This window comes from Urocitellus parryii, chromosome 8, assembly GCF_045843805.1.
Source record: "Urocitellus parryii isolate mUroPar1 chromosome 8, mUroPar1.hap1, whole genome shotgun sequence".
Lineage (NCBI taxonomy): Eukaryota > Metazoa > Chordata > Mammalia > Rodentia > Sciuridae > Urocitellus > Urocitellus parryii.
In genome coordinates this window covers 119,006,423-119,019,545 of record NC_135538.1, presented here as the reverse complement: position 1 = coordinate 119,019,545, position 13,123 = coordinate 119,006,423, and the positions used below count along the sequence as shown (strand labels likewise).

Genomic DNA, 13,123 nt, shown 5'->3' with positions numbered 1-13,123 from the left:
CTGGTGCTTGTGGTTGGGAAAGGGATGGTGGTGGTGTGTTGGACCCAAGGGGCCATGGCTCAGCCCACCCTCCCAGGTTGTAAACCAGCACACATCTGTGCTGCATGGATTTGGTTTTATATTTTTATTGTAGAGCAAAGTGGGGGAAATAAAATGTCAAAAGGAAAAGAAAAGAAACAATCAGGTTTTAAGGACAAGAATAATATTTTTGTTCTCTTTGAGCACCATGGGTATTTGTTTATAAGGGGCTTAACCAGCAATATTATTTTTTTAGTTTTGGTTTTAAGGGAATGTAGTCCTAAAATAAACAGAACTGTAAGGGGTGGAGAGGAGGGAAGAGATCCTGTGGTAATCCATGTTGCCCGTCTGGGGTATGTGAGACATGCTCCTCAGAAGGATGGGGATTCTTAGGCCTGGGCAATGTCCCAGCACAATGGGAACTAACCCTATTGTATGGGAAAGACTACAGAAAGTGCCAGAGACTGACACTAATCAATCTATGGGCCCTTGAGAGAAGGGGGACATGTAGGATAGACAACTAAACAAAGATCTGTGTGGTAACCAGGTATTACCCTGTCTGGGCCACTGCTCCCACTCTCAGGAACCAGACTTTATGGTTTAGGACATGCTGTCCCTCCTGCCAAGTTAATAATTTCCTCCCCCAGCCAGAATCCTGCCCCAGGCAGGAATATAGCTCCACACTCACAGCAAACTCCTCAGACTGCCTGTCAAAACCATCCTGCTGTTCAGGATCAAACTCTTTCCTAGGGTTTTAGGCATCCTTCAGGAACCACCCCTCTCTCCCGAATTCAATAATGAAGGCCTATATGCTTGTAGATGTGCTTATCATGGTGGCCTTCACAGTGGGAAAGGGTAAGTGAGGCCCAGGGGCAGGGAAGAAGGGGAAAATCGTCTAGAAAAGGGGTAGAACTGGGGCTCTGAATGTTTGCCATCCTAGCCTCTGCTCCCATCCTTCCTTCTTTGGCATCCCCAGGTCCTGTCCCCCAGGTCCGGACCTGCCACTTGTGCCTCTTAGAAGATCCTTCTGTAGGATGCATTTCGGGCTCCGAGAAGTGCACTATCAGCAGCTTATCCCCATGCATGGTGATCACCATCTATATTAGTGAGTAAAGTCCCAGGAAGGGGCTGCTGGTGGGACAGCTATGGCTTGGTTTCTTCCTACAGAGCATCTTGGAAGGAGGGGCAGGGGTTCTTGTGGCCTCATCTGAAGGTGCCCAGAATAGAAATCGGGTCTGGGTGAGGTTTGGGGAATCAATGGCAGGGGAACCAAGTTTGGGGACTGTGTGAAGCTATTATTGGAGATTATGGCTGTCCCATCTCCTTTAGATAACAAGGTTCGCTTCATCATCCGAGGCTGTGGACAGTACAATTCTTACCGCTGCCAAGAAAAACACAGCACCTACTTGGCAGGGTACTGGTATGAGGCCCAGTGCTGCCAGTATGATTACTGCAACGCCTGGTTCAGCCCCCAACTCCAGAGCTCCCTGCCTGAGTCCCGCAAAAGACCCATAATCCGGCCCCTGTCCAACCCCCAGATCCACCAGTTCTACCAGGCCCTGAACCTCTCATTGCCCCTGCCTAGCTTTGATGCTGGGAAGGAGCCTAAAGGCCAGGAGACCCTGTTCACTCTGCCCCTGGAGCTGGGCTTGTCCATTGCTGACCTGCGCCACATGTACTTGTTCCTCAACAGTTCAAGAGTTCTGGTTCTTCCCCAGGCTGGACCCTGACATCTTTCTCTTTCAAAATTCCACTCTGTTCCAGAGCCTTTCCTCAACACCTCCAGCATCTTGCAGTACCCTCTGAGAATATCACATCCTCTGACCCCTGTGATCTCTCAGGCCTCCCTCCTTTGGACCTCCAGTGTCTATATGGTTTTCATTTAATTTCCTCCCAGGAACCCTGGTGCTGCTCTTTTTTCCTCCTAATAAAGAATCTCAAATGTGAATTCTGCCCAGTCTGACCTGAAAAAGGCAAAGAGGTTCCCATCATCTGAGTGTTTCACCATCTTCCCCTCTTCTCAGTCTGGTCACCTGCCATATCTACTCAGATCTGGCACTATATCCCCTTTCTTTTTTTTTTTTCTTTTTTTTTTTTTTTTTTTTTTTAAGAGAGTGAGAGAGGAGAGAGAGAAAGAATTTTTAATATCCATTTTTTTTAGTTCTCGGCGGACACAACATCTTTGTTGGTATGTGGTGCTGAGGATCGAACCCGGGCAGCACGCATGCCAGGCGAGCGCGCTACCGCTGAGCCACATCTCCAGCCCCTATATCCCCTTTCTTTTGCCTGTCTCTAAGAGTTGGTGCCAGACTGAACTAGCAGAAGAAAGGACTAAGGGTAGACTGCTGTGAAGATTTCCTGACATAGCAATCTGATGTTTCTGCCTCATTGCCTCTTCCATCTCCTCTTCCGTCCTACTTTCCTGCTGCCTGTGTCTTTTCTTTTCACAATATTTCTCCTCCTCAGCCCCATTTCACCTCACTGAGTACTGATACCCATGTCCATTAGTGCCTGGTGAAAGGAAAGAGAGGGTCTGTCCTACTCTGCTCTACATCCCCCATTTCCCTCCACAGTAAACAGACTGGGCTATTAAATCTGTGTCATGTTGTTTGTGATGTCAGGTTTAGTTGTGGGCAGGTGTAAATAGGTTAAAGAAAGTTAGTAAGTTTGGCATTCAAACAGGATTTCAGAGTCCCACCCACTCTATGTGGCCTTTGTGGCCTCTTGGCCCTCCCCCAAAGGGCCCACATCCTTCCCTACCCGCTGCTCAAAGATCAAAGCATGAGGATCCTGACTCTCCTCAACCTTAACATATTCTGCAAAATCTAGGAAAAAACTTCAAACCAGGAAGATTCAGGATCTACATCTCAGAATCACTTGATGCTAAGGGACCTGGACTCCTTCCTGTACTTAGTTTTCAAGTGTATTAATACCCAAGATCCCCTGTATGGGGATTCAGATGGAGGGGGGATGTGCAGAGTGTGTACTGGTGGGAATGCAGTAGTTGGATCTTTAATATTTTGTTTCTGAAAAATTGCAAGCATACAGAAAGCAACAGTGGATACTCAAAAGTCAGCCTTCACATATTCAACAAACACCCGTCACTGCCCTGAGCCAGACTTGTTAAGCACCAGGAGTCCCACAAAAGTATAGTCAGGGGGCTGGGAATATAGCTCAGTTGGTAGAGTGCTTGCTTGCATGCACAAGGCCCTGGGTTCAATCCCCAGCACCACCACCAAAAAAAAAAAAAAAAGTATAGCCAGATATCTGCCTTTCCCAAACTTAGGGGTTATGAAAATTCTGAAAGGAGTACAGCTTTGTGGCTGGGAGGCCTAATCTGAGCTCCTCTGCCACTTGGGTAAGTCAGTCTCTCCCAGTCTCATTTTGGTTACCTGTCAAGGAAGAATGCCTTTTTATGCCTCACGGTTGAAGGACACGTAAATATGCACACATACAAATTGTATATAAGTGCTTTATAAGTCAGGTACCCTGTTGTATACCTAATCCCAGAAATTTGGGAAGCTGAGTCAGGAGGATTGCAAGTTTGAGGCCAGCCTCAGCAAATTAACAAGACTCAGCAGTTTGGTAAGGGTCAACCCCCAGTGCTAAAGAGCAGAAAAAAAAAATTTTTTTTTAAGTACATAATGCACTTTAGAGACAATGCACATACAATTTTTGATCTTACTTTTTTTTGGAAGGATGGGTACCAGGATTAAATTCAGAGGAACTCGACCACTAAGCCACATCCCCAGCCCTATTTTGTATTTTATTTAGAGACGGGGTCTCACTGAGTTGCTTAGCATCTTGCTAAATTGCTGAGGCTGGCTTTGAACTTGCAATCACTTGGCTCAGCTTCCAAAACTGCTGGGATTACAGGCATGCACCACCACATCTGGCTTAATCTTACTTTTTTAAACCTTTCTGGCAAAGCATACAGAAGCTTGTGCATAACATAAGATGGGTTTTTGTCACCTATGCATCTGTATAACCATCTGTCAAGTCAGCTTTAAGACCGTTACCAGACCCAATACTGCCTTTATGTCCCTTCCCAAGCACTACTAACCCTCAGAGGTAGCCTTAAAGCAGCTTGGGTAAGTTTTGTCTCTCTGCTTGATGGAAATGGCACTACATACTCTTTCCTATTCAGCATATTGCAGATCAGCAAATCTACCTGTTGATGGTCTGTACTGGGGTAAAGACACCATCGTTAAGTTTTAGATCATGAGGCAATTGGAGGTACAAAAACAAACCTTCTGTGCCCCCACTCCTAGCTGAGCTTCCTGTCCCCCAGAACCTCTAACTTCAGTACAAGACAGAGATAAGCCCAGGTTTATGCAGCTCTAGCAGGCCAAATTGGAAGACAGCCTCAGGCTGAGGAACCCAAGACCCTTGGGAAATTTGCTGATCCTTGAAGAGGGACACTGAGCCTGGAAATCGGAGACCAGGGGTCCACTGGGCCTAATGTGCCCTTCTCATCCACCCCCTCCTCCGTAGACCTGGCCTTTTGCAGCCACCTTTTTTGCCATCATAGTCCTCTGAACCTCCCCTCAAGTCCCACACTTCTCTAGTTGAACAGAACTTCTCAGGATGCCCACTAATCTAGCCTTCATAGGAGGGCTTCCATTCCTTTTTGCCCTTTTATGCCTAGAGCTGAATCAGAGATACTGAAGTGGGGCAGGAGCAAAGTTGGATGCCTCTTTCCTGTCCCCATAATGGGACATTCAGGGAGTTCTACCTCGAACAGATGATAGACAAACCAAATACTTTGCCCAAACATTTATTTCTAAGGAACACCTGGGGACTTGGGGCAAGAGAGGGAACCTGGGAGGCAGAGTGGGAGTAGGGGAGAATTAACCAAGAGGAGGAAAGTCCAGTCTGGGGTAGTGACTTGAGGAAGGCAGGGAGGGGTAGTATAAGAAATTGTAAGTTTCCCTGGCTGAACCCAGGTAGAAAACAGAAGGGTGGCAGGAAACTGGCAGTTTTCTCCAAGGTTCTTGGTAGTCCTTCTAATGAATGTTAGAGTACTTTATTTTTAGGGTCGTTGCAGAAGTCCAGGAAGCAGCATTGAGAGTATATCCAGAAGCCAGACACAGGAGAAGAATGAGTATATGAGCAATCACTCATCTGCTCCTGGCTGCGGCAGTCATTCACCAAGATGTCAGAACCACTGCCTATGGAAGGACCACAAACTCCAGTGACAAGGAGGTTCCCATGCAGAGTCCCATTCTCACACCCTCTTCCCCCAAATAGACTTCCCTGGGTCAAAAGAAAAGACTCCTAGAATTGGGTAGGAGTGGGAAGTGTCCAGTGGGTCACAAGCCACACAACTCTGAAGTTTCCCGAGGAAGGTTGAAAGAAAAGAACCATTTAAAAATGTAACACTAGAGGAGCCAGGACTAAGTTGAGGTCTGTAGAGCAAAATGGGGAGAACAAGCACCCATTAGAGGGTAAAAGTAATAAAATAGGGTGATGATGTCTTTGATATAATGTATGTATTAAAGGGGAAAAAAAGCTTTGTGTCCCTGTCCCAAAAAGTCATACACAAGGATATTCACTGCTACCCTGCTTGAGAGAGAAAAATATTAGAAACAGCCTAGATGCCTATCAATAGTAGGATGAATAAATCAGCTTTGATATGCCCACTGCCATGAAGTACAGTGGAATACCTCAACAGAACAACAAAGCTGTTTATAACCTGATATGGAAACATTAAGTCCTCATAACTGTCAAATTTAAAAAGCAAATGCAGAACAGTGTTTATGTGTTTATCATGGTCTGCTACTGTCTGGGAGAAATAAAAGAGTGAATAAAAGAATATGGGGGCCAGGCAGTGGTGCATGCCTGTAATCCCATTGGCTTGGGAGGCTGAGGCAGGAGGATTTCGAGTTAAAAGCCAGCCTCAGCAACTTATAGAGGCACTTAGCAACTCAGTGAGACCCTGTCTCTAAACAAAATATAAAAAAAGGGCTTGGGATATGGCTCAGTGGTTGAGCACCCCTGGGTTCAATCCTTAGTACCAAAAAAAAAAAAAAAAAAAAAAAAAAGCATATTTAGGGTGAAATGTGCACAGAAGATTGCAGACAGGATAAAGTAATGAGAGAACTAGGGAATACAGCTTGGTCATATAGCACATGTCTAGCATTCTTAAGGCCCTGGGTTCAATGTCCAGCATGGCTGAAAAAATTTTTTTAAAAATTTTAAAATGTAGTGGAAGGATGTAAATGAAGGCAATTTCATGCATTGGGTGTTAAGAACACCATCCGTGGAGCCACTACTTCTGACCCAGCCTCTGAGATTCAGGCAGATTTTTTTTCTTTCTACATCTTTATATCCCTATCTGTAAAGTGGGGATAATATACTGCCTCATAAGGTTCCAAAATAAACAGTACCTGACACAGAGTGTGTGTGCTGTCTTTGTTAACTTAGTAAAGGTAGGAGAAAGTGGTGTGCATCTGTAATCCCAGCACTTAGGAGGCTTTGGGAGTTGGAAACCAGTCTGGGCAATATAGAGAGACCATGTCTCAAAAGATAAATAAATAGCCAGATGTGGTGGCAAACACCTGTATCCCAGTGGCTTTGAGGCTGAGGCAGGAGGATCACAAGTTCAAAGCCACTCTCAGCAATTTAGCAAGACCCTGTCTTAAAATAATAAACAAAAAGGGCTGGGGATGTGGTTCAGTGGTTAAGCACTCTTGGGTTCAAACCCTGGTACTAAATAATAATAAGGAAGGAAGGAAGGAAGGAAGGAAGGAAGGAAGGAAGGAAGGAAGGAAGGAAGGAAGGAAGGAAGGAGGGAGGGAGGGGAGGAAAGGAAAAGAGAGAGGGAGGGAAGAAAAGCAGGCAGGGGACTAGGTGGAAGAACAGACTTGAGGAAAGAAGGAATGTGGTCAATTTTCGGCAAGTTGAAAATGAGGTAGAGATGTCCAGTAGATAACAGGACACAAGGAAAGTGGTTCAGATCCAGGAGGAAGTACTCTGTGGCTGCTGGTTGAAGCCAAGGAAGCAGATAATGTCCTCTAGGAAGAGCTATGCAGTGGGAAGACAGCTAAGGACAAAACATGAATCACTGAGTCTCGGGGGGATAAGGCAAGACAGTGAAGATCACTATGAGGACCAGTGGAAGTTTCAGAAGAGTGACACATATAGGAACTATGTGGATAGCTGGGGAGCAGGCAACTTGAGGAAAGGCCTATACCTCTGGAGATCTCCAGGGTCCCCTTCAAACCTGGGTGCCAAAGAGGGTAGGAGCCAATCAGCTGTGGGTTGAGGAGGGAAGCTGGTGGAAGTGGAGATAGGGAGTGATTCTGAAGGAAAGGGATGGAACAGTGTCCTACGGCTATAGGAACAGGACTTGGGGTACTGTTTAGGAGGCTGGGAGAGGCTGCTTAAGAGGGCTGGGCCCATGGTGGGAAAAGGCAGCTTACTGTTCTTTATATGCAGAGTGAAGCAGCTGCTGCCAACTGGAGTGAGGCAGATGTCTGATCCCAGAAGGCACCCCAACTCCTTGGTTTCAAAGAGACATCTATAGCAACGCAGGTATTTGGGGAGATGAGGTGGTTGAGGGGGTCCCGGATTGTCAGGAACGAGCTTACCTAGAATACAGAAAAGCAATGACCCCAAACCCCTCATACCTGATTCTGGGTTGGCCAATCCCACTGTCCTCTCCCCACCTCAGAAAACCATAAAATCCCTGATTCTTTAAATCCATTTGGTTTAGTATAGCAGAAGCTTTAGTCCTTATTAAAAAAATCTTTGTTCTCTCTTCTTTTGCCTCTAAAGGTGAGAATTAATTAAATCACTTATTCATTCATTCAACATGTATTTGAAGAGCTAACATTTGCCCAGCGCTCAGTCTCTCTCAAATTCACAGGTGAGGCTGAGACAGCCCATACCAGCTTTGTACAGCCCTGTTAGGGCAGTTCTTCCTCTGTAACTTTCTCTCTAAATCCTCTGTCCCCCAGACTCTTTTCCAAACATGCTTCATTTTATTTGTGATATTAGGGATTGAACCCAAGGCCTCACACTTTCCAGGAAAGCTTTTTTATTTTGAGACGGTGTCTTACTAAGTTACCTAGGCTGGCCTTGAACTTGCAATTCTCCTGCCTCAGGATCCTGAGTAGCTGGGAAATTCTCCTGCCTCAGGATCCTGAGTAGCTAGGATTACAGGTGTTCCCCAACATACTTGACATGAACTTTTTAAAATCCATAATGCTGAGAAATAAACAAGAGTGCATCACAGGCCAGAAAGACTATGCTTCATGCAGACAGGGGACGTCAAGCAGCCCATGCCACATGCTTTGTTTTTGCAGTCCTATCACAGGAGAGGCCCATATTAAACTTTGTCCACTCAATACCCATTCTCTCCCTCCTTCCCCAACTACATGTATATACATCCCCCTCTTCCTTTAGTCCTCAGCTCAGACCAAACATTAATGAAACCTCAGACTCAGCAGAGCACTTGGGTGAGGCAGAGGCAAATACTAAACAAACACTTTGAATCCTGTTTCTCTATAGATGGTGCTTTCATCCCAGTAAGATCATCAAACAGAATTTAGCCTAGTTCTACTTTGTGGATTCTGCTTCCATCGTTGGAAAAGTACTTTCTCAAACTTCCCTATTCGGTTGTCCTCAGATTTGGATAGAATTCCTTCAGTATCTCCATTCAGATCACTGTCACTAAGTGAGACAGCCATGGGGCAGTTCCTAGAAAAGATCCTCAGGGTCAATATCAGTCCTTAGGCAAACCCAGGTATTTCCCTACCACACCTGTCCATTGCATCTTTTCTGCTGCCTGGGTTTACCTAAGCATCCTGGGCATATGTGCCCAGACAATCAGTTTATTTATTTCTCCATCCAGCAGGCCAGGAAACCCTTCTGAACCCTTGGAGCCACTTACCAAACACCAAGCTCATCATGACCATCACTATTAAGAAGATGCTGTACAGGGATTGGGGGATGCTGTGGAGGCTCAGAGGCCCCAGACTCAAGCTCCCTGAAAAGCCTGCCATGAAATGCACCACTGCCCTCTGGCCTCTGTTCTGGGCTTATATTGGTGGAAAAGAGGTTGGCCAAGAGGAAGGAGAGAGGCAACACATTTAGGATGGAAATCAGTGCCAGAACAGTCAGATCAGAGTGTCCTCACCCACAGCCACTCCAGATCTTAATCCTGCTTGGGGCAGGGACCCAGAAACAGAAGAATGAGAGGGAAACTTTTATATTAATTCATCAGGTGTTTATTGATTTACTGCATCAGATGTTGAAGATAAGCAGTGTCCAAAGCCCCAGCCCTCACAGGACACAGTCTAGTGGAGGAGATAAGTCAACAGGCAATGGTGGGAAGAGGCAGAGTGCTGCTGGGAGCACATGGATAGTAGAAATCACTATCCAGAGGGATTTCAGCAGAAGAGAAAGGCGATCAGATTTCTCATAAAAGACTGCCATTGTTTGCCTGTAATCCCAGAGGCTTGGGAGGCTGAGGCAGGAGGATCGAGAGAGTTCAAAGCCAGCCTGGGCAACAGCGAGGTACTATGCAACTCATTGAGACCCTATTGCTAAATCAAATACAAAATAGGATTGGGGATATCATTCAGTGGTTGAGTGCCCCTGAGCTCAATCCCTGGTGCAAAAAAAAAAAAAAAAAAAAAAAAAGATTTCCATTGTTACACATGGGAGAATGGGAGAATGCAGGGAAATAGGGAGCTATTCCCGAGTTCAGTCACAAGATGGCGGCCTGGTCTCGCTGAAGAGAATGAAAGAACCTGAGCATTTAGAAAAAAGATTGTACAGATTTGGTGTATGAATGAGTAAGTGAAGGAATGGGGAATAGATTCGCACGAGGAGATGACTGGTAGTATCATTTTCCAAGTACCATGTCTTTCCAAAAGCGGGAATATCTGGATCACAGAGAAACAGTGACACTCTCCCCACCCCTATTCTCAGACTGGTGCCCCCTTGAGGTTCCGGGGCACCTTCTCCCCCACCACCCCTTTTATTCCACCCCCGCCCAAGCTCAGCTGCAGGTCAGTGAGTCTAATCTCCGGCTCCTACATGTTCCCGCGCCGTGCGTTCTCTCTCCGCGCCTGACTGCACCTTAGAATTCTCAGGAGGATGCGGGGGCGGCCCCTGCCCAAGCACAGTTCGCTTGGCGTCAAGCCAGCGCGAGCAGCGCGCGGGGACCCAAGGGTGAGCCAGCGGACACTCTGTGCATGAAGCGGCTTACCCGGAAGGTGGTGCTGTAGTACCACCGTTCCTCCGGGTAGATTCCGGAGTCCGCGGCCCCAGGGCCCCCGCCCATTTCCTCGGCGCTAGACCTGCCGGGCTCCCCCACTTCACCAGCTCAGTCCCCACCTCCTTAGATCAGTCGCAGATAGACTCAGGGATTTTACTTTTAAGGACACTGGGCTTAAAAGTAAGGACACTGGGAGGTCCTCGGCGTCCAGGACGACATCACCTGCTCCGGTTTCCCCTTTGGAGGTTTGGGGCGGGGTCCTGAAGCCGGATTCTCTGCTAATGCCCTGACTACTCAAGAATCACGCGATCTTGTAGTGTTGATGGGGAAGATGGTAAGAAACCGACAGGAAAAGCAAGGACGGGTCCCAGAAATAACGGGATGGAAGAAACACTAGAGAAAAACGCACGCTACTGCGCGCCCCACCCTACCCGTCTTGGAATGAATGAAATTTCAACGCTCTATTACAGAACGAAGAACTGGGAGAGAAGCGTCTGTCACCTGTTAAATGAGGGAGTTCATGGAATAATAAGGAAAAAAAATAAACGAGCGAGGGCTCCTCTGGAAGCGAAAAGGGCAAAGCGGAGTCAAAGGGAAATTTTACGGAGCCCTCAGAACCCCTTTATCGAATATAACCGCACCGAAAAGGCCAAACTAGGAGCTAAGCGAAGCTTAAGTAGGGTACGAGAAGACTTGCCCCGTAGTAAGGTTACAGCCCCGCAAGCTTTGAGCAGAACCTATAGGAAGACCCGGGAGTGGAGGGCGGGTGCTTGGTGGGAGCCGTCTCCGCCGGACAGACAGGGTCTCAGAATCATTAGTCCAGCCCCTGCTTCTTTTTATTCCTTGCCTCCTTCATGCGGCAGGGCGGGGCCGCACACGCTAAGCGCCGCGAGAGTTCGTTTTCGTGGTGATGGATTCCACCGAAGCTTTCCTGGGGTACAGAGGTGGGGCGTTGTAGCAGTCGCTATGGTGATAGCAAGGAACGAAGGCATCCAAGCAGATTGTTCCTCCCTCCGGACTAAGGACGCCTGGGGGTAGGCAGCCGAGTGACGAAAGCGAGGAGGTGGGGCCTGAGGACTGAAGGCCACAGTTGGAGGAATCCGGCTTGGCAAACGAAGGGCGGGGCCGTAAAGGGGTAGGCTCTGCGAGAAAGGTGTTTTTTTTTTTCCTCCCTTTCTCCTTATTTATTAGTGTTACTGAGATTCAAGCCTAGGGGCACTTTGCCACTGAACTACATCACCAGCCCTTTAAATATTTATTTATTTATTTACTTACTTACTTATTTTACCGGGAATTGATTCCAGGATGCTTTACCACTAAGCTACATCTCCAGCTTTTTAAAAATTTATTTATTATTATTTTGAGACAGGATCTCGCTGAGTTACCCGGGCTGGCCTAAACTTTGTGATCCTCCTGCCTCAGCTTGGAATGAGGCAAGTTCTGTTGAGGGATTGCAGAACTTTAGACTGGGTCTTTAGATTGGCTTCCTGATTGGATGGATGATGGATGGATGGATGGATGGATGGGGACGACGCTACCCGCAAAGTCTGAGCCCCACCCCCTAGGGATCCTTCACCAGAAAGACCCTCACTTACTTGTGACAGCTTTGTGGAGAGACACATGCCCCTCCGGGGCTTGTGGAGCAAACTCTCAAACACACAGCCCAGCCCAGAGCCAAGTCAGAACCTCACACTTGGAGCAGCTGAAGGCAAAGCTTGGGTCAATGAGATAAGGTAGGATAAAGCATGGCCCTGTCCAGGGATCTGCCCCCTTCTTCCCAGGTTTCCTGCCAGACTCTAACTTGCCATGTAGCCTCCACTCTCATGCCATTTTCCCAGCTCCTCAGGTGCCTGGGTATTCAGGCCTTGCTTGGTGCCCAGTAGAGGATCCAGAGAGCCCCAGCAGATGTGTGGTGGGCATCTCAGCTGACCTCTTCTGGAATCTTGCTATATAGAGTGAGGAGTGGACCAGGAGCTGGTCCCATCCTAAGATGAAGGGTGGTTCTATTTAGCTACTCTGACCTTATCAGGTGTGGAATAATCTGACATAGACTGAGGCTCCTGAGTGGGGTACTTTTAGGAAAATCAACATGTTGGTCCTCCCCTACCCTTACCCATTTGGGGAATCCAAGGGTTCCCTCTTGTCATCCACTGTTCTCTATAGTATGTGTAGAAAGGTGGGGCAAAAGTGGCTTTACTGAAAGTCTACAATGTCCCTAATGCCTATATAGGGCTAGGAAATGGGAGTTCTTGTCTCCAGGGTATGGGAGACAGAAATGGGTACCCCCTATTTGCACTTAAGAAGCTTTCCTTGGCTGAACAAAGTCTTTGTTTCCAAGAGATTAACTGTCCTGATGCATCTGGGAGAGTGAGATTCAGAACCATGCAGCTGGTCCCACAGCTTCCTGTTCCCATCCCATTACCCCCTGGGATGAGACAGAGGAGAAGGGTGTCAGGATCAAACTTGCAAAAGGCACAGCATTCTGGAATTATAGTCACCTCCCCTCTAACCCCAAATTTCAGGCCCATATCACCTGATACGTCTCAGATCTCCCTTTCCTGTGGAGAGGGAATACCCTCTTAAGGAGTTGCTGAGCTGCTGGGGCAGACACAGCCTCTGTCCCCCAGATTAGAGGAGGGTCATGCATTGGAGTTGGAGAAGACACAGAAATCAGCCAGAGACTATAATTAGAACATCAGAACATTTTCGCTCATGTTAAGCATCTTATACCTAACGATGGTTACTAGGTAGTATAGTAAACTTGGGGGTATATCATCTGAAAAACAGAAGTTTCTGAGGGAAGAAGGTAGCCAAGCCACAAACTGTTGGATGGAAGAGGAATATATTCTGTTACATAAGGTACAAGGATTAGAAATT

General features: G+C 47.2%; 2 protein-coding genes across 2 annotated transcripts; one reads left to right on the top strand and one right to left on the bottom strand.

The window, feature by feature from the left end:
- The first annotated feature begins 61 nt into the window (after window positions 1–61).
- Ly6g5b (lymphocyte antigen 6 family member G5B) lies at window positions 62–2,042 on the top strand. The gene is made up of 3 exons (XM_026415350.2): window positions 62–873; window positions 995–1,123; window positions 1,348–2,042. The coding sequence occupies exons 1-3, from the start codon at window positions 816–818 to the stop codon at window positions 1,746–1,748; spliced, it is 588 nt and encodes a 195-aa protein (XP_026271135.1). The 5' UTR covers window positions 62–815; the 3' UTR covers window positions 1,749–2,042.
- Window positions 2,043–5,034: 2,992 nt separating this feature from the next.
- On the bottom strand, window positions 5,035–9,029 carry Ly6g5c (lymphocyte antigen 6 family member G5C). The gene is made up of 3 exons (XM_026415398.1): window positions 8,915–9,029; window positions 7,443–7,610; window positions 5,035–5,189 (listed from the first exon to the last, which is right to left on the bottom strand). The coding sequence occupies exons 1-3, from the start codon at window positions 9,024–9,026 to the stop codon at window positions 5,035–5,037; spliced, it is 435 nt and encodes a 144-aa protein (XP_026271183.1). The 5' UTR covers window positions 9,027–9,029.
- Window positions 9,030–13,123: the final 4,094 nt, after the last annotated feature.

Coding starts and splice junctions, on each gene's coding strand:
- Ly6g5c (XM_026415398.1), bottom strand. CDS start 9,026: ATGGCAGGCTTTTCAGGGAGCTTGAGTCTGGGGCCTCTGAGCCTCCAC. Junction 7,611..8,914: donor CATGATGAGCTTGGTGTTTG/GTAAGTGGCTCC, acceptor TCTGTATTCTAG/GTAAGCTCGTTCCTGACAAT. Junction 5,190..7,442: donor CACTCTGCATATAAAGAACA/GTAAGCTGCCTT, acceptor GTCCTTCCATAG/GCAGTGGTTCTGACATCTTG.
- Ly6g5b (XM_026415350.2), top strand. CDS start 816: ATGAAGGCCTATATGCTTGTAGATGTGCTTATCATGGTGGCCTTCACA. Junction 874..994: donor GGCCTTCACAGTGGGAAAGG/GTAAGTGAGGCC, acceptor TGGCATCCCCAG/GTCCTGTCCCCCAGGTCCGG. Junction 1,124..1,347: donor GGTGATCACCATCTATATTA/GTGAGTAAAGTC, acceptor CATCTCCTTTAG/ATAACAAGGTTCGCTTCATC.